A 21,328-nucleotide genomic window follows, 5' to 3' on the forward strand; every position below is an offset into this window, starting at 1 on the left:
GCTGGCGGTGCTGGCGGTGCTCGCGGCCACGGTGGCGGAGGCGCGGGGCACCGCGGGGAGTCAAGCGCCCGGCGCGGCGGCGATGGGTACCGGCACCCCGCCGAGCCCCAGCGGCACCGCCTTCGAAGAGACGCGGCTGCACGTCTTCACCTTGGACTACCCCCACGTGCAGATCCCCTTCGAGATCACCCTCTGGATCCTGCTCGCCTCCCTCGCCAAGATCGGTGAGCGCGGCCCACGGGGACTCCCGTGCTCCGCAGCCCGGGACCGCCGCGGGAGCCCGGCGCGGGGAGCGAAGCACCGGGTGGGGGGCGCGGGGCGGGGCTCCCGGGGTCGGCGATGCTACTTCTCAGCGTCACGCCCCGGGACGGGCTCGTTCGGAGGGTTTGGGGTGGGAAGGTGTAGGTGAGCAGCGGTTACCTGCAGCCCGCTAAAGCACGGGCTGGTAGGATTGGAAAGCCGAGAGTTCAGCCGGGCACGGCAGGGTGTTCCTTGATCGCTCTGCTGCCGTCGGAGCTCTGTTTTCTTCCTCTTAAAATAACACCGGCTATAATGACAATTTCCTAACAGAACAACAGATCGATGGAGAGCAAATATTTATGAGGAAGACTCCTCGTTGTACTTTCCCCACCATTCACTCGTGTCCCGAGAAAGATAGAAAGTGCGGCACTGAATGAGTGAGAAAGGCTGCTTATTCCCTCATGTGGAAATTATTTGTATTGCATAGTTTCACTGTTTTGTGTGGTTTACAGACCATGTGTCTAATGAGCTTTCTGTACCCCAGACCGAATAAACAGGTACAGCAGAATCATCTAAAGATGTCAGGAAAATGCATACTAGAGACCTATTTTAGAGTCAGTAAAACTGCATATGATGGTCTCTGTCTCAACTAAAAGATAATGGCAGGTATAGAGCTGTGGAAACCCAATAAAAAGGTCTGCACTTTCTTGGTTTAAATGGGAAATCTCATTTTGCGTCACAGATTTGGCTGGTCCTGTGGGCAGCCAGGAGTTGGACTCGATGCTCCTTGTTGGTCTCTTCCAACTCCAGTTATCCTATTCTGTGATTTCAGTCAAATCTGTGGTCATACTTTGATGGAACAGCTTGATAAAACTTTGACTGACTTCTTTTGACATTTAAATGGGGTCCCATTATTTACACATTACATGTCAGGTAGTTGAGTTTCTGCAAAAATGAACATTGCTCTCCAGCCACAGTCAGCACTGAGCTGGGGGCCTGATTCTCCACCCCAGTACCTCACTGTAGCTTCATTGCTTTCTGCAGAAATACCTTTATCTTGAAGCCAGCCATTCAGGCTGCACATCTGAATGCATTAAAGGTGCATACTCAGCCTTGAGGATGAATGTAGGTGTTTGCAGAATCAGGATATACTTCCAGAATGATGCACTCAGATAAATCATGAACCATCATGGCCAGAACATGAGGGATTTGGGAAAGAACTCAGCCAGTCGAGTGCTGCAGATTTGCTCCAGCTTCTGAGCCTAGATACAGCAAGAACTGTGGAATCAACTAACACTTTGTTTGCTTCATTAACAATGAAAGGAAATCCATCTGAAACATGTCAGCACATACATACACAGTAATAGATTCTGCAGGACTGTATACATTGTAACCGTCATGGCATTTTGCTAGTGCGCTGGCATCTAAAAAGTAAGAAAATCAGAGTCGCCTACTTTTACTTCCCAAGCTGACTGCAGAGCAATGAATAAGCTAGGAGTGTAAATGAGGAGAAATGCCTATAATTGTCAAATCCCTTCAGCTACACCAAACGAAGGCTGATGTGGCGGATGTAGGGCACTGTCTCTGCTGTTAGCAGCATGCTGCAAGCAACCAGGGCCAGGTCCCAGGTGTGGCCACACCAGCTCCACCACGCCTACCTTAAGGGCCCCAGCTGTGGGGCTGGAATTAGGAACATCCAGTTCTGGCTCCCAGGCTCCGGCTGTGCTCCTTATCCAGTGACTGCATCGCGTGCACCTGCCCAGCGCGGGATCTCATTGCTCCCAAGCCTAAGTCTGTAGGACAGGGTGGTTTGCCTCAGTTCAAAGGGATGGAGAGGAGTGTTGAGCCCCTTCTGCAAGGCAGCTCTCGGGGACATCCCTCTCTCCGCGTTTCTTCCAGGCAGCGCAGGCATTCTGCCTGTGTCTTGCCACCTCAAGGCGCGCGCACTGCCCAGGAAAGTTGGGTGCTTAATCTGGCATCACACATTCCTTTCTGGGGCTGGGCACAAGGTGCTTACTTATAGCACTGCTGAGCAGCAAACCTTTATGAACAGAGCCCTGAGTTCTGCTCAGCTGCAGGAAGCATGGAAGATAAGGTCACGTTTAATAACAGCACTCACCACATCCTTAGGATCCCAAATAACTGTATCCTAACACTTGCTTATTGCCTTTTTGAAAGAAAATGCATGTTTTTGCAGAAGTGCAGTTCGGTTGAAGTGGAAGCATTCGAAGATATGCTCTTTGTTATGAGGGATATCTAACTAAAAGGCTTCTCAGATCCCCTGATTGTAGACTAGGATTATCAAGAGCACAAAGGACAGCATAAGAAAGGAAAAGTTGTCAGGGAGATCCTCAGCATTTTGGTGAAGTACATAGAAATTTAGTTTAGTATTTATATTCCAACAGAGAGCAAGAGCACCTTTTGAAATCCAAGAAATTGCCTTGAGCAGAATTGCTAATTTCTGTCTACCTCTAGTTACTTATCTTGTGTGGTGATACCATACATGAGGTGTGTCAGTAACATGCTGATGAGCTCACAGGTGCATTAGGTGGAATCCAATGCACCCCAAACATGCTGTAATCTCTAAGCAGTGAGACTGGTCTGCTTACTGCCCCGTATTGCTGAACTCCTGTGCCCCTAAACTTAGAAAATGTTGTCTCACTCACCCAGATTGCTGTTACTTATATGCTTAATCACAAGCACAATTAGAAGTGCTGCCTCTCAGACCTGACCTGATGCCCCATCCCTGGAGGTGCTCAAGGCCAGGTTGAATGGGGCCCTGGGCAGCCTGAGCTGGTGGGGGGCAGCCCTGCCTATGGCAGGGTTTGGGGCTTGGTGAGCTGTGAGGTCCCTTCCAGCCCAAAGCATTCTACGATGCCCTTCCAGCACTTCTCTCCCTAATAAAAGGTTCTTCTGAATAAAACTGTTCAGCACCTGAACCCTGAGAGTTGGACCACTCACACGTAATCGAAAGTACATGTCTCGGTGGCATTGTCAGCAACAGAAAACACTGGACTTCACCCAAGAATAGAAAACCAGGACTCCAAGGTCCTTTCAGCTTGAAGAATATTGAACTTGCACATTAGGCAATGCCCAGTGGCCTGAGGGTAAACATCTTCCATGCTTCTACTGCATAGTCAGGAGTCCAAGAACAAGGTCAGAAGAGGAGAAAGTAGCTATGATCTTGGGTTCAGCCAAAGGTCATTCATGTGCTGCATAGTGGGAGCCCTTCAAGAATGAAGTAGAGTACCAATTGCTCTGGGAAGGTATGAGCTTTCTAAAGAGTGACTTGTAAAGGAAAAAAAAAAGCAGAAAAAGATTTTTATTTTATGTTCATAATAGACATTTCATTGTTTTTGCATTAGACCTGGTTGGAAGCTTTTTTTTTTTTTTTTTTTTTTTTTTTTTTCCCCTCATTAAAAGCTGCATTTGTATAAATACCCTTGTTTTCATTTTTTATTGAAAAAAAATGTTTTAAGATACTTTCCAAGGGCTTTTAAATCTTCCAGCAAAAACTGTTTGCTCAGGAGAATCTTCTTAATCACACTGTCAGAAATTTTGGCATCCCGCCACTGCAGAAATGAAGACAGACCATAATATGTTCAAGTGGAATTGTCTGAAAGGTGAAGAGACGAGTGTGCAAGAGGCAATTCTTATCTTCCCAGGGTCATTACCTGCTCTGCTCATACAGCAGACCGGATCCTAGTGATTCCTGTTCCAAAGAATGATAGTGAATTTAGCAATCCTGATGCGTCACAAGGCTGTTTCCGTATATTAAAAAGCACTCTGTTCATCCAGAAGGGAGAAAGAAAGGAGGCTTGAGCTGCTTATTTTTAAAAACAGCTTTAATAGTTATTGAAAACATAAGTAAAATTCTGTAGATTAGAGCAACTTCCCCCTTAGTCTTGTTTAACCATTTGTTTTCCATAATTGTAAAGTCAGGCTTTCTTTTGCCTGGAAAAAAATCAGTGATGAAAGGAGAATTAACAGAATAAGTGCTACAAGATACAGAAGCCTCAGACTGGGAACCTGGATGCGAACTGTTCCAAGTTTGCAGAAGTTTAACTATTTCGACTACAGGTGTGAATTTTACTGAAATAGTTCTACTGAAATAGACGCCCGTTATTACCACACCCAGTGTTTCCGCGCAGCTCTCATTTAAAATAATTTAAATGCTTTTTACTTAGGCGGGAATTGTAGGATCTTGTGGGTGTGGATAGTTTTCTATATAATTATATGGGCCAAATATAGATAAGGAGGAGCCTGGAAAAGATTGGTATCGCCACGACCTGGAATGTGACCTTTGTGCATAGGGTTGACCATTCCATTAGATTGGCCAAAGTAAGTTCCTTTCAAGCATCTGTCATTCATTACTGGAAGTCACCCCTACAATAATCAACTTCTGAAAGTAATTGGAATCTTTAAATCAAAACTACATGGCTTTGAGAACTTTAGTAGGCAGTGGAACACTCAACCATTAGGTCTTCATCCAGAGCATTTTTTTATTTTTTAAACATTTTTTTTATCACTGTGCACAGATTTTTGTGACAGACTCTTGGAACTACCATAATTCATATAATAGAGAAGGATTAATATAATAATACAAGCTGCAATTTATTGTCCCTTTATACAAAACATACGTCTTCTTGTTGTTGTGAAACCAATTTGGAGGCTCTGTTAAAGAGTAATGTGGCTGATGATGCTTCCTCATGGTCACTGAGAAAATGCCTTGGCTGAGTGGATGCAGGTCATGTGCTAGTGCCTTTGGTTTTCAGACTCAAGAAACCTAAAAATAAAAAGAATGTGTTAGTTTCTTAAGTTCCTTTGTGAAGCTGTGCATGGAGGAAGGGGTAGTTATCCTGATTTTTTTTTTCTCTACCTAGCTGTCACTTGCCCTTTAGAAGCCTTTGGAAGTGTTCCTGTTGGATTCTAAGTTACAAACAACCACAACAGTAACAAAACAGCAACTAAAGAGCTTGAAAAAAGCAACAAAAAATGACAGTGTAGTTTCACAAACAAAGCATCAGTTGCTCTACCAACCTAGCTATTAGCAGGAAACTCTAGCTATTAAACTGCTTCTCCATCAAATTAATTGAATTAACTATGCTGGATGACAGGTTTACATTGGCCTGTGATGGTGGTCCATTTCAGTCTTGTCAGTGAAAATGAAACTGCTCTGCAGTTGATGTTTGTTTACTACAGAGACTAAGATAACAGAATGTAGAGCAGTTGTTTGGATTCTTTGCAAATAACTTTTTCATTTTCTTGTGTTTGAATTTCCTTTGAAGGCTTCCATCTCTATCACAAGTTGCCCTCAATAGTACCTGAAAGCTGTCTCCTTATTCTGGTTGGATTGCTTCTTGGAGGGATTATTTTTGGAGCAGAGGAGAAGTCCCCACCTGTAATGAACAGTGATGTGTTTTTCTTATATCTCCTACCACCAATTGTACTCGATGCTGGATATTTCATGCCAACTCGTCTTTTCTTTGAGAACTTTGGTACTATATTCTGGTATGCCGTGGTGGGCACTCTTTGGAATGCCATTGGCATTGGAATTTCACTTTTTGGAATTTGCCAAATCAGTGCATTTGGTTTGACTGATATCACCTTGCTGCAGAATTTGCTCTTTGGCAGCCTTATTTCAGCTGTGGATCCTGTGGCAGTACTGGCTGTGTTTGAAAATATCCATGTCAATGAGCAGCTCTACATCCTGGTGTTTGGAGAATCATTGCTGAATGATGCTATAACTGTGGTAAGTTACCTGATAAATGATTAGTTGATTAAAATGATAAATGATTGCTTGTATGCCACTATGTGGCCTGTTTGAACGTATGCAGTTATTGCAGTTTGCCAAAAGAGGAAAATCAGTAAGTGCTAATGCGTCTACGTAGTTCTCTGAACTTTAGATTTAGGAACTACAATAGTCTAGCTACAGCAGAGCAATGAGTAATGGTACCATATTTGTTCAAGTCATTTTACTACCTGACCTCTTTAGTTTCTGTATCTTTAAATTCTATCACTTCTGTAATCTTAAACCGGAGGCTTGCCTCGCCTGCAGAACTAATTGGATGGGACAGGCAAAAGGGCCAGTGTGAGGTGTTCTGTGTATTCTTAGGGAGAACGGGTGAGTTATTGAGCTGCCATGAGCATGGGATCCAGGCAATGCCAGGTGTTCACATGTGTCTGTCTGGTTCCGACTGCCCAGAGCCCACCCATACATTCTCCCAGGTTACAGATGAGCCAGGAAAGCCACCTGGAGGTAGCAGTTTCTAATCATTAACCAGCAGCATCAGGTTTGTGGTGCTGACCCGAGGACAGAAATCTGTAAATTCCATTAACACTCCCAGTGCCCCTTGCTTGTACCTGATGACACTGTGTCTGGAACATTACTCCCATTTATCTATACCTTACTTGAAATCCTGCCTATGTTAACTATGTCATGGCATGCTTTATGTTTGTGAGCCTTGGAAATCCATTTATTTCATATGACAGAATGATCAGGAAGATTGATGAACTGGGTCCTCACCTTCACTTTCTCTGGCTTCTTATCAACTGTCCCACTCCTTACAGAATTCTGCTGCAGTTTTCCTCCTTTCTGGGACATTCCCTCACCTGCTTAACACCTGTGTGTCTCAAGCTTTTAATCTGAGCCTTGGTACTGATAATTTCTTATATGCCCTGAGGCGTACTGTTCTACACAGTCTATGTTTTACCATACTCTATGTTGCATCCCCTTGTGTGGCCTTGACTTGAAGCCTAGCTGTACTCATCAGCTTATACCTGCATCCGCCTGTTACTACTGAACTGGCACCTAAGACAGTCAGGGAAAACAGTGGGTGTAAATTCTGAGTTTCAAACAGTTCAGCCATGGCTGTGTCTGTCTATACTCACTCTTAATGAGCACACGTAAAAAGGAATCCTTTCTGTATTATTTTTCAAAAGGAAAAAAAGGGCTACTTTAATGTTAATAAAAACATTTTATTTTTTTATTTTTCCTTCCAAAATTGCTTATTCCGATAACAAAATCAATTGCCTTTCTACAGGAACAGCAGTTAATGTAGCAAGTTTTGCTAGCAAAGCACTTCATCTTGATGATGGAAATGTGTGTGCATGCCAGTGCCCAGTGGTGGGATATTTCATGGCACCTTTTTTTAGGCGCTGGCATGGCACTGATTTGTGGATTTCCTGTAGGCATCATTGTTGCCTTCTTCAGAGTCCTTTCTCACGAAGTGCCTGCCCAGGTGCCCCACCATGGGGAGAGGTACTCTCAGGAGCCTGTAGGGCCAACCCAGCAGGTACACTGGCTGTACTTTTATTCATGGGAAGTGAAAGGGATTTAGAGTCTGTTCGGTCTTAATTCCCAGCTATTGCTTAGCGGTGATTCCGGGCAGGAGACCAAGTGGTTTCCACATGCTAAGCACTGGTCTGTTAATGGCTCCTTGTTATGGTTTTGCACACCTGCAATCGTGCTTAAACTCAAACTGCAACTCAGGCCATCTCATGAGGCTGCTCTGGAGTGCCCTGGGTAGACCTTGCTCCCACACCATGGCGGGGCTGCTGGAGCAGTCCTTGCTGCAGATGCCTGTGGTGGGATGAGGGATGGGGCAGGAGGGGTGCTGAAGTCAGGCTGGCCTGACTCCAGTAAACATGCTTCCTAAATACTTAAAGCTCTTCATCCTGCTAACCTGCTTGCACTGCTGGGCTGCTGCTTTTCTTAGGAAAGCAGCATCACCTGTGCTTTCCCTTTTCAGGAAACTTGCTATTCCATCTTCGTTTTAGGGTGTACATTCTCAGAAATCTTGTCTCTGCTGTGCTTCTCATATGGCTTTCATGCCTAACTGGTTTCACAATTTGGATGATCCCACTGGTGAAATTTTGAAGCTTGAATTTGGTTGAGGACAATATTTGCCAGTCAGTTGTATTGCTTCTCATTTGGTGCCTTACCACCCACCCGATTCAGTGACAGCTACTATGAGGATGCTAAATGGCAAAATCACAGTTGAAGCTGAGTTTTAGAGGTTCAAATTCCAATTTTGGGCTTAAAATCACACAGAAGGAGCCAGTTTCATTACAATAATATTATTCCTGCATTAAAAAACATTACAGCAGCACTCTGCATTCTACCTCTACCAAAAACATTGTTTTTATATTATTTATATTATTTATACTTCTGAGTAATTTCGGAATTAAAAACAACTAAAACTGATGAAAATAAGTCATTAGTGTCTAGGAGGAGCATATATACTCTGAGACATGATTAGAACCATTAGTGACTGATGCCTCCTTGGTGTAACCTTCAGCAAGTTCAGCTAAAGGATGTTGAGTAAATCTTGAACTTGAATAAAAACAGTTTGCATGCCAAGTGCATTGCAAAATGTGGCTGGTGTTACTGTTGTTTAACTCACCTGAAAGCTTAATGAGAGTTGAACTACCTGTGCAGTAAAAGGGAATGGAACCTGATTGTGATCTCATGTACAGTAGTGCAAATAAAGAACAATAAGAAGGAGATTAAAATCATTTTCTTGACATTCCATAGTCCTAGCTACTGCTTCCAGCATGGCATGGTTTTCATGTACATTGCATTTCTTCTTTCAAATAAGTTGTGACAGTAGACTCTAGATTTATGTCTATGCTGGAAACAGGCTCCATTCTGTTTGCAGGTTGAGTTCTTTGCGGTTGAGATGAGGTGATGCTATGGAAAGTCTGTTGCTTGAGTAGGTCAATATTATATGCTTTACAAGCAGCTGTCAGTGACCTTTCTTCAGATACTTGCCAAACATATATATAAATTTATATACACACTTATATAGTTACTTTTGAAAATGTAAAACAAGGCTTTTTGACTCACAGAAAATGATCATGTTCCAAAATCCATACCGAGGTAGATGAGATTCTACAGGTGTCTTGAAGAATAGTGCAATACAGGGGCAATTGCAAGTGCCAAGAGGTGACTCAGGGAGACTTCTCTCCTTTCTTGACACAAAACAGCAGTTGTTTTTTTTTTTTCAGCCTGTGATTCAGGGAGCCCTGTGAGTCTGTGGAATGAAGGGTCTTTGTAAAATGAAAAATGAAGGCACACCTTGTCAGGAGGCTTAATTCTGGTATGCTTCTTCTGGTATGCAAATTCATGAGGTCTAGAAATCAAAACATTGAAAACCAGTGGAGCATATGACATTACTTTCCTGTCCATTTCCTTTTGTGTGTGAATGGGAAATAAATATCGAGGAACAGGGCAAAAAAAAAAGCCTTGCAGCAGGAAGGTGAATGGGTTTGCCCAGGTGAAAAATACACTTCTCCCAGGTGGACTCATCCTGAGAGCATCACGCTTATGAAGCAAGCAGCTCATGCTCCTGCTCTTCCCCTGCTTGTTGCTCTGAAGTGGAAATCAGAAATTACTGGTGAACCTGCTATGTTTGATTTACCCTTGTTTTTTTCACGCTTGTGCTGGAATATGGTTTTTTTCTTTTTCAGTTGTCTTTCCTTTTTTCTTTCATTTAGCTCAAAGGACCCTTATTAGTCCATGTCTTCAATTACTCTTTACTGAGGACTTTTACCTATGTAAGTCTTCTCAAATTTTGGCTAAGAAGAGCTGTGAAGCTAATTTTCTGTCATGTGAGAGAGAGCAAGGCTGCAAAGGCGACAATTCCCTCCCTGTATTCAAATACCTACAATGTTGGCACAATGCAAGTACTGATAAAAGATTGTTCTTTCAAATAGCATTTCTGATAGAGAAGTCTATTTGATTCGCTAAGAAGTCCATAAAGAAAGCAGATATTTAACTCCTGCAAGCTGCCCAAGCTGGTATTTGTTATGAACATGGTGGCTAAACCTGTGACCCCAGTTTCTACTTCTGGCTTAGGTGTGCTCTGTGCTCGGAATAAGACCAAACTTTGGCCTGTACACAGAGATCATGTAGCCATCGTGATATCACAAGGCTGGAAGCACACATGTAACACTGGGCAATGCTTGAATCTTCCAAATATATCTGCAACTGTGAAAACCATTTAAGATTTTTTTAAAGAGTGATTTTTTAAAGATTGATTCCATTGTTGTCTTTTTAGTAGTAACTACTGATTAGAGGAACTTGGACTTTATATTATTGTTTTAGGTATAGGGAGAAAAGGAGATCTGATCAAGAAAATATTATAATCCCATTCACCTTATTTATTTAGGAGGGCAGTTGTAAGAATTTTGAAAATGAAACTGGGCAAATACACAGGTCTTCTATGGGAATTAAATCCAAATCTCTAGAAATAATATGAAGTTTGGAAAGTCCTTAAACTATTGGATTCCAAATGGTTAGTATATCAGAGAAAGGCCACTGCATGGATGCCATGTTTCATGTAATCTCTGGGGTGGCTGCAGTCCAGTGTTTCTCAAAAATGGATTCAAGGTAGACAGAGAAAGACAAAGTCCAACCATGAAGCAGAGAAATGCAATGGCACAAAGGGAAATTAAGAAGAATTCAGAAACATAATGTGCTTTCTTTTTCTCATAGGTCCTGTACAATTTGTTCAAGTCTTTCTGCCAGATGCGCACAATTCAGGTTATTGACATATTCGCTGGGATTGCTAACTTCTTTATAGTGGGGATCGGTGGAGTATTGATTGGAATCCTTTTGGGATTTGTAGCAGCCTTTACCACCCGTTTCACCCATAAAATCCGAGTGATTGAGCCACTTTTTGTCTTCCTGTACAGTTACTTGTCATACATAACAGCTGAAATGTTTCATCTCTCGGGCATCATGGCGTAAGTACCCCTAACTTCAGTAATAGCATCCAAATAAGAATGGGAACTGCAGAGAGGACAAGATTTTGCAAACCCTGCCATATAGCCTCATTCCACTGTGCATGGCAGTGGAGCTGGCTTGAGGATTTGTGGCTTCTCCCATTCTGCTCCCACCCCATTGTCTCAGCTTGCCACCACACCAGCTGTGTCACTAAAACTGCCTGTGGCATCGCACCATAAACCATATCTTTGAAACGTTTCAAATTAAAAATAATCCCTAGTATTTTTGGTGGGGTTATTTTTACTCCAGATCAGTTGGGTGACCCGTGTCCTCACAAGACCCTGTCACTGGTCACACAGGCATGGCCCAGGGGTGGCACACAACGATGTGGGGGCAGCCATGGCAGGCAGGGAGTGGCAGTGGTAGCTGCAAACCTCATGAGCTGGCTTTGCTGCCGATGCCAAGATATTGTGAAACTGCATCTTTGTGTAGTCATGTGAGCAGCCAGCAAATGCCATTCAGTGGAGACAATGCATGTGTCATCCAGGCAAACTCCTGCTGCGTTACAAATACAGTAAGATTTGCAGAATCTAGTCCTATGATGATATAAACAGTTCAGTTTAATAACTTGATACATGTACCTGTGTGTTACAATGCTCTCTGAATACATTGTTATGTACAAAATAATATTATTCTTCCTGCTGCTAACAGATAAAAATATTTTCCCTCTGTGGGCTTTCTGTCCTGGACTTCAAAAAAGAGACAGCATAGCCTTTTTCTTGATGCTGTTTATACTCTAACAGCTTCATCTTTAGAAAGAGCCTTTATGACACTTGATATGCCTAAACGGTTTTCTCAGGTTCCAAGTAATATTTTTAAAAGGCTGACCTTCTTTAATGACTTTGTGTTGTTCTAGCGGCAAATGTGAGTCATTCAGGATAAGAAACATAGATATTTGAGAGCCTATATGTTACTACTGAGTGTCACTAAAACTCGATAATTCCTGATTTGATAATTATCCTGTAAGAATGTGAAGATAGGTTTGATATCATAGCCCTGACAGTATAAGGTTTTCTGGGTCTGAGAAACAATTTACATGGAAACTGACGGCTGATAAAAAAATAAATATGCCAGGAAACCACAAGGGTCAGTACTTTAATGTAAGTAAAGAGCTAAGGATTGCATGGGTTTCTTTCTCTGATATGAGCCTAAATAAAGCAACGTATGTATCCACTTTGACCGAGTTCATAAATGAGCCATCTCTTTCCCCACCTTCTATTCATAGCATTTGTGTGGTTTCTAGTTTCCTCCACTTCTTAAGTCAAATGTTCTTGACATCCTATGATCAAATACTCAAAGGGCTTCAAAGCCAAATATGTGTGGCTAAACTGCACATGGAAAAAGTTGTATCAGCATGCAGGAAAATACTAAACTGGACATTCTGCATCCGGGATAAAATAGGAAGGGCAGAGTGGGAACCAGCACAGTATTGCTTCATGTGGCACCAGTGAGCTATTCATTTCTGTTTGCAATGGCAACTCTTGAATGGGTGCAAAACAGTGTATGAAGCCTCCAGTTTTTTTTGTATTGTTTTGTTTTGTTTTTTTCATCCAGCAGTATGACAGAAAATTAGTTATCTTTAAAAATCCTATGTATGTTTTGACTCTAAGTAGACTTCAAAACAGCTGAGGGAGCTGAATACCTTGGTGGCACTGGTGGGAAGGAGGAGGGAACCTCTGCAGAGGTGTAGACACTCTGATACCATAGGACATACAGCATAGCCCCCTTTCTGCAGTGATGCTGAGCACCTGCAGCTCCCATAACCCCCCCATCACTTTGGAGGGAACTGCTATTGTTCAGTCTGAAGAATAGGCTCAGGGGAGACCTTATCGCTCCCTACAGCTACCTGAAAGGAGATTGTGGTGAGGCTGACCCCTTCTCCCCGGTAACAGTGAAAGGACAAGAGGTGATGGTCTGAAGTTGAGCCAGTGGAGTTTCAGGCTGGATATTAGGAAAAATTATTTGTCTGGAAGAATGGTGAGGCTCTAGAACAGGATGCCCAGAGAGGTGATGGAGTCACTGTCCCTGGAGATATTGAAGAGCCAACCGTTTGGATGTGGCACTGAGGGATATGGTTAGCGGGCGTGGTGGGGATTGGCTGATAGCTGGACTAAATGATGTTAGTGGTTTTCTCTAGCCTTAATGATTCTATGATTCTGTACCCTGTGCTCTTTGCATTTACTTAGGCTTTGAACTCTGGAGAGTACTCTGCCCTGTGTTGTAGTGCAGCGTAGTGCTGATCCCTGATGCCATGCTCTGCAGTGAGTGCACTGGTCCCAGTCACTCAGTTCTGGTCTCAGAGTCAGCCTGAGCCAAATGACCTTGAGATGCCCCTTGCAACCTGGCTTGTTCCAGGATTCTGTGGTCATTTGTAGCTCAGCCTGTAGGGAAGAAATGCCCAGTTTCCCTCCTTTCACCTGTACCCCATGTGCTGAACTACTGATACCTTCTTCCTTCATATCCAGATTCTTAAAGATTCACTGCAAGGTCTTGCACATACATTCTCTGCCACACTTCAGGCAGAAAACATGAACACGTAATGTTTTATAGCATATAAAAGACATGTGCACAGAGTGCCTCTTTCCTGTGCAAGCAGGAAATCATTGGCAAAAAGGAGCAGAGGGAAATGAGAGGTGCTTTCTTGTTTCTCTGATAAGTCCGCATACTCGCTCTGGGGACAGATGATTCCTGAAGCACCCATGTGTTGTCCATGCACAGGGTCACTCGGCCAAAATATCTCCGGGGCTGACTCAGTCCTCACCAGCTGCTGTGAAAAAGTGCTCTGCAGCAGAGGAAGGAGGTCCTCCTGTAACTAGAGCTGGGCTGGAATCAGGATAGGGGTACAAAAACTACAGATGTAAATCTGAACTTTACCTGCCTGGTTCCCATTTCTGATTATAATGCTGTATTCGCTGCTTACTCATTTGTTATGAAGGCAGTGAAGTGGCAAGACTATCAATTTTTTATTTTATTATTATTATTATTATTTTTTGCAACAGTGATTTAGCAGGCTGAAAGGAAAAACATTGAAACTCCTGTAAAGTTAGTAGGTCAGGGAAACTTGAGGATTGAACACAGAGGCCTAGTTTATTGCACTCCTGACAGAAACTCTACTGTTTGTACAGGAGTGCTCTCCAGTGGCATAAAAGGCTGCAAGTTTATTGCAACTACTGTTTTTCCCTCCATTTCTTGATAAAGGCAACTGCCTCAGGTCACGTAAATCAAAGCTAGAAGTGAACAGTGATTAGCTGTGGAATAGTACTTATTAGTATTTAATAGTACTTAATAGTACAAAGAATGTACAACGCTATTTGTTATACTGGTGAATCATCTCAGCTGTCAGCATAATTGGATAAGTGCAAAATGTGACTGAAAAGGATGTTCTATATATAAGAGCATAGTCCCTTTAAATTCCTGTAGTTAAACGTGGTAGGTGTTTTAGGTTACAGCTTGTAAAGATCCAGATTAATCTGGTGACAGATTCTTACCAGACATCTATTTCAGTGTCTCCATTACCTCAGAATCCAAAAACAAACTGTTCGGAGCTTCCTTCCTCACTCCCCAAGCTGCAGGGCTTTCCTAAATGGATGTAATCATGAAAACTATTTATTTTAAGGGGGTAATAAATAGTACTGACTGTTGTGTTTTTTCTTTGATGCAGACCCAACAGCCGTAATGCTTCGGACAGTGTGCTGCAGCTGTGAGACCCTGAAATGACCGTGTGTCTGAAAGGGGCTGTTTTGCATCCTGCCCATTGCTTTCTTGCTGAATTGCCTTTACTGCCCCTGCACTTGCCCCAGTGCCATCCGTACTGTGTGTGCGGTTGATTGAAGGTAGCCAGGACTTGTTACACCTGTGCAGTTAAACTTCACAGGAGGGCTATCATTGGCCGTGACATAACCTGACATATCTGTAGTCCTATCAGTGCAGTCTCTGTCTTGACAAGAGCTGATTTACCAATGAAGGAGTTCTGGAGGGTTAAAATGATAAGGAGATCTGATACCCTTCTTCACATGTACTTTTGAAGCTGCTGAACTGAAGAACCCAGGAATATTTCCAAGGCTTCAGTATGTGTTCCTGGCTGGATCATCACTACATGCCAGGACAAAATCCATGTATAGCCAAAATCCTCTACCACTTTCTTCCAGAGATGTATGGGCATATATATATTTGGGATCTATAGTGGCATCTATTCTGAGATCCTTTTGGAGCTACTGCTCATTCTGAGATTCCGCTTTCCACTTTGCAAAAAAGTTTGTCATGGAATTTTTGGAAGTTGGAATGGACCTCTAAAGTTCACCTAATCCAACTCTTCTGCAATGAACAAGGGCACCTACAGCTCAATCACATTGCTCAGAGCCCCGTCCATCCTGATCTTGAGCGTCTTCTGGGAAGGGGCATCCACCACCTCTCTGGGCAACCTGTGCCAGTGCCTCACCACAGAATCATATAATCACAGAGTGGCCTTGGTTGGAAGGGTTCTCAAGGATCATGAATTTCCAACCCCCTCCTGCTACAGTCAGGGCCACCAGCCTCCACATTTAACACTAGACCAGGCTGCCCAGGGCCCCATCCAACCTGGCCTTGAACACCTCCAAGGACAGGGCATCCACGGGGCCTCACCACCTCACCACTCTCTCTGTAAGAATTTCCCCCTGACATCCAACCTAAATCTTTCCTTCCTTAACTTAAAACCATTTCCCCTTGTCCTGCTGTTATCTACCCTTTCAAAGAGTTGCCTCCCCTCCTGTTTGTAGGCTCCTTTCAGGTACTGAAAGGCTGCAATGAGATCACCCTGCAACCTTCTTTTCTTCAGGCTGACCAAAACCAGCTCCCTCAGCCTGTCTTCACCGGGGAGATGCTCCAGCCCTCTGATCATCTTTGTGGCCCTCCTCTGGACTCCCTGATTAGAGAAATTATGCTTACTAACACAGGCCTAGAGAATGGACATATAGGCATAGTAAGCCCTATCTGTTCTTTCACTTATTAGATGATATCCCCATTTCATTCTTTTTTGGGTGCTTTAAATGCTTAACAGCAGGTTGTGTTTTTCTCCTCTGAGGCCTTGCTCAGCTCTATGCATATGGAAAGCAAGCAGTAGCCTAGAATGGAGAAGTTTTCTGTGGCCTTGCTGCTTATGTTCCCTGGAAAAAGGAGCTGGCTGCTGTCATTGTCATCAAGGGGGAAATGGTTTGGTGGGCAAACTACTAATGGGAAGGGAGTGCAGTCCTGCCCCAGGGCTTAAGTTGCCATCCTGTCTGTTAGTATCTGAATAATGTCTTTCTGATGTCCTTCAGCAGCAATAGGAGTAGCAATTCCTGTTCTCCAGAGCTGTTCTGGCTCTCCTCAGCTCTGCCTATCTCTAAGCGCATAGTTTGAGTGACCTCTGAACATCGCATGTGGATTTGGAAGATGGCAAAACTCTCCATACTCTCATATGTTCTCAGAAAACTTCCTATCATGGAGAAAAAAAAAGAAAAAAATCATGTGCCCCGAACAGGATTTCACTAAATCTATAACTTTGAGATTTGTTGGTGGTGGAATAAGTCATACTTTGTATCTTAAAGAGCAGTATGGAAAAGTGAGAAGGCAATGAAACAGAGGATTGTGTTTCCCTTTCAGGATTACAGCTTGTGCCATGACCATGAATAAATATGTGGAGGAAAATGTTTCCCAAAAATCCTATACAACAATAAAATATTTCATGAAGATGTTGAGCAGTGTCAGTGAGACCCTGATCTTCATTTTCATGGGAGTGTCTACAGTTGGAAAGAACCATGAGTGGAACTGGGCCTTCGTTAGCTTCACTCTCCTGTTCTGTTTAATCTGGAGAGCACTGGGTAAGCAAGTCTCAGAGCATTTGTCATGTTATCTACAAGTGATACTTCCTACCTTTCTTCCAACAGAAAATGACAATATTTAGAAAGCCCCATAATCTTGTTTGTAACATATCCTAGATCTCAGGGTTGGCTTCCATCTTGCCCCAAAATGAAATCCAGAAATCATTTTGATCTTGGTCCTGCCCATCTGAAGTCAGAGGCAACCAAGTTTGTTAATCGGAGTGAATGTATCTAATTACTCATTTCTTTACAAGCACTTTTCTTAAAAGAATATGCTATTCTGTTCAAACTTTATGCTGAAAAATACCCTGACTGCCCCTACTCCTGGCAGCTAGGCTTGCTCCCTTGTGCCCTGCCCTTATGTTTTTTTCCAGCCTGCTGCATATCTGTAGCCTGTGCCTTTGGTACACCACCATGCACTGGTATTTTCTTGCTCCATCCCTAGTCCTCCATCTTTCCTGTCTAAGGAAATAAAGTTAAATAACTGAGTAGGATTGTGAAGATACTTCAATCACAGCACAGATTGTTGGAGGTGGCAAGCCAAAGTGCTCCAATGTAACATAAATCCCATTAAAAAAAGTAGTTTAGGATTCTGGCCCATGCTGAAACAAGACTTACTACAGCATTAGAAGTGGCTGTCTCGTGGATATCAGTTAGGTGCTTCAGGTCCTAAATCAAGCTGGCCTGAGGTCACTAAATATGATTAAGAAGAATTAAAAATCTTTCTTTGGTGGTGTTTTCAAGCTGCTGTGTAACATTTTATTCCTTCAATAACATGCAAGTGCAGGTGTTTCAGAACACGTACTGGCACTGTGGGAGATTTCAGTGTGATTTTGATTTCCTTTTTTCTCTTTCTTGTATTTTCACTTTTTTTTTTTCCTCAGGTGTTTTTGTTCTGACTCAGATCATTAACGTGTTCCGGACAATACCTCTCACTTTTAAGGACCAATTTATTATTGCCTATGGAGGCCTTCGAGGAGCTATTTGCTTTTCACTTGTATTTCTGCTTCCTCCTTCTGTGTTCCCCAGGAAGAAATTGTTCATCACTGCTGTTATCGTGGTGATATTTTTTACCGTTTTTATTCAGGTAATGCCTTTCCTCTTCTGGACCTTTTCTTTCTCAGGCAAGATGTAAATAAGCTGTGGGTAGAAAAATAGATGTCCTAAATTACTGGAAGGAATGTACTTGAAGTAACATACTTCTATATTGCTCTATGGTCATACTTAAGAAAAAAAAGCTATGCAGTCAGCAGACAGATAGCAAAACTATGTCAGATATTAAGTACTTAGGTGAATATTTAAGTAGTATTAAGCATTTAGGACCCAATGAGGTTGGAGTAGGGATTAAAGATAATCTGGGTAAAGCCCCAGTACTAATTCCTTGTTAGAATATTTAAGTTGTATGTTTACTAAGGAGCTGGGTATTGGGTGCAGAGAAGAGAGGAAAGAGGAATGGAAAGCACTTAAGGGCACTGAAAAGTGAACTGCAACATTTTAATCTGGGTGTTAAGCAGTAATATTGAATACCAGTTGAATGTCCATTCAAAAGCACCACTGATGTGAAAGAATGTGAAGAACTGGTCTCTGGTATCACATTGGTCATGAAGAACTGGCCTGAATGAACAGGAGGAATGAGAAGAAGGAAGTGAACACTGACTTCGAAGGATAGAATACTTTAAAATGTGGATGTATCAGGAATGTGTTATGAAATGCATTGGGGTTTACTAAAGAGAAACCTGATATCATTCTTTGATAAAGAAATTTGAGAGTAATCTCATAAAACTAGATTATTGTAAAAGTTTCCCTTTTTTTTTTTTTATATTTTTTATTTTTTTTTTTAGGGATGAGGTGGAAGACAGGGGAGCTGTACAGGAGATTATTAGCTTAACTGTTAGTAACACATAGGTTTAGCTTGGCTTTCAGGTGATTGCAAAGTGAATGAGGAAGTGAGGAAGGAGCTAGCAATTTCTCCTATAAAGGGAAATAGACATATAGGGCAGTTTGGGTCTGAGGATGTCTAGTGCAACCTCATGCCCAGAACAAGGCCATCTGCAAAACAAGATTGACTTACTCATGAAGATGGCCAGTTTTATTAAGTATCTCCATGAATGGAGATTCCCCAACCTCTCTTGGCAGCTGCTTCAGTGCTCAACCACCCTCATGAAATGATAGGCTGATGAGTTGTTGTTGACAGAATTCCTCAAAAGGTGATTCCAGGGGATGGTTTTGTTTAATATTGTTGTTACTGACCATAACATAGGAGTTTTTTGGTGCTGATGTTTCTTAATGATGGGCCTTGGAAGGTGACAACATGATGGCATTAAAGCATTAACAACATGAAGCATTAACTAGAAAGAAAAGAGTAAATGGGGACCAATATGATGGAAATAGAATGAACTTTAATAGCGGCATGTGCAAGTTGTTCTTTCTAGGACATTCTTAACTTTAATAAATAAATAGGCACCTCTCATTTGGAAAAAGAATAAAAAGAGAAAAAGACACAGGTGCATTGGTTGATAATGTGCTGGAGCTTAAGCCACCAATGCACTCCAGGCATTAGAAAGATGTATTGAGACAGGTGTTTCCAACAGAGAACAGAGCTGTGTTCTAGAGTAATCACATTGGACTGGTAAGCTTGTTGTGTGAAAGAAGACCAGAATGTCTCGGTTTTGGCAAAACGAAGGAGAAGAGGGAATGTAATTACTGTTTATATCAGGGAGTGAACATCAGGGAAGGAGGAGCTCTGTTTAAGCTAAAAACACAATGTTGGCAGAAGAACAAAGTGGTACAAAGTGACCATGGTGTAATTAAGAGGCAGCTTTCTAATTATCAGAACAATGAGGTTCAGGAGAAGTGTTCCATGTGAGCAATGGGGCAAAGAAACCTAACTATTTTTGAGATAAAGTTTAATTTGTTTATGAAAGCAACTACGGGGCACAGTTGTCTTGGATAGTGGGGACTGATCTCAACATGATGAGATTTCTCTCCTCTGTCGGTATGCCTGTACAAGTAAACAGTGATGTCAATTCTTCCACAAATAATTGTTCAAAAATCATTATATCATTCTGGGTCAGCCAAAACTTTTGTTCTTTCTCTGAGAACTGTGTAGTATAGACACATATTTACCAAAAGTCTTTGTGTACTGGGTCTGGTCTGTGCCACTGTTGAGACTACCTGAAGGTTACTCAACACAAATCCCATTAGCAGTACGTCATTTACTCATCTTGAGCCTCTCTGCTTTTAGACAGTGGGACTTTCTTTTCTTCTGTTGTATCAGTGGAGTTTGTGTGTTGACAAGAACTTTGCAACTGTGTGCAACACCTGCTTATTACAAGAATTATTTGCTATTAGGATTGTCAGACTGGATTTTTGGGAGCTAAAAGAAACATTTTAGGAGCTAAAATGTTATCCACTGCCATTTTCAGTGCTCTGACAGAGATGGAGAAGATTGAAAGGTTTTGTTCTTCCTTAATATTTATGGAAAAACACAGAAAGATTTGCTTTTTTCTTCACAGGGAATAACAATTCGTCCGTTGGTGGAGTTTCTTGATGTCAAAAGGTCAAATAAAAAGCAGCCTGCTGTCAGTGAAGAAATTTACAACAGGGTATGTTGTAGCTTCATTGTCACAGATGAAACCTTCATAGAGATGAAATTCCCAATGGCTTTCAATATGATAAGGATTTAACGCACAGCATTACAGAGAAACATGCATTCTTTAAGATTTCTTTTCTAAATCTGTTTTAATCAAAACAACCACAAAGTTTATACTCTTGATAAGTATCAAAGTTTACACGCTTGATAAGTATCAAAATTATCATTATTAGGTATTTTTAATTTGAGATCTTCACTTGGTTTTCCTCACTTGTTGAGGTAAATTGTCTTTTTGCAATTTGTTTCACATAGGAGATCTGTGTTATTTTAGAACTTGACTACGTTAAGAAACCTTTGGCAATTTAATTACACTACATTGTAGTTGAGGTAGTCTAATTAAACACATGTAAAATCCTCCTAAAGACACATTTAAACTTCCTGAACTCTCACATCATCACTGTCTTAATAGATTTGTGTTTTGAATGCATGTCTCTAATGATGGTGGTTCATTAGCTGTGCGTTTTCATGAATGTAATTATCCTTGCAGCAAATCAGCTGCAAAAACCCAGTGATTTTAAATTCCAAAAATGAGGAATAATAAGGGTCACATCCAGTAGAGAGCAGAATCTAGGCACCCAAAAACTCAGTCATTTCTGAGCTTACCCATTCAATATATCTAGCAGGATTTCCCCCTGAAATTTAGAGACCCCTTCTATGGTACTTGAATAAAGAGCACACTTGGCTGTGAGCTGCTGTGGGTATCCATTGAGATCTTAGCTGAACTGATTTACCCTTTTGTAACTGGTAATAAACTGAGGAAGAATGTGGTTCTAATACCAGTTGCTCAGGACATTTTGAGGTGAGGCT

At 42.1% G+C, this 21,328-nt stretch overlaps 1 protein-coding gene across 1 annotated transcript in view; it reads left to right on the forward strand.

Annotated features, from left to right (window-relative positions):
- Position 1: 1 nt before the first annotated feature.
- Positions 2–21,328, forward strand: part of LOC122155942 (sodium/hydrogen exchanger 2-like) — a gene marked incomplete at its 5' end in the record, with an annotated part of 31,833 nt that continues 10,506 nt past the window's right edge. Inside the window, 6 exons of the mRNA XM_042810325.1 lie at positions 2–224; positions 5,529–5,992; positions 10,739–10,989; positions 16,652–16,869; positions 17,754–17,956; positions 20,385–20,474. Of these exons, the coding sequence (XP_042666259.1) occupies positions 2–224; positions 5,529–5,992; positions 10,739–10,989; positions 16,652–16,869; positions 17,754–17,956; positions 20,385–20,474 (1,449 nt within the window). The remainder of the gene's footprint in view (positions 225–5,528; positions 5,993–10,738; positions 10,990–16,651; positions 16,870–17,753; positions 17,957–20,384; positions 20,475–21,328) is intronic.

The sequence above is a fragment of the Centrocercus urophasianus genome, unplaced genomic scaffold (assembly GCF_019232065.1).
Source record: "Centrocercus urophasianus isolate 14NV4802_14NV808 unplaced genomic scaffold, USGS_Curo_1.0 seq_12, whole genome shotgun sequence".
In the NCBI taxonomy this organism is placed as follows: Eukaryota; Metazoa; Chordata; class Aves; order Galliformes; family Phasianidae; genus Centrocercus; species Centrocercus urophasianus.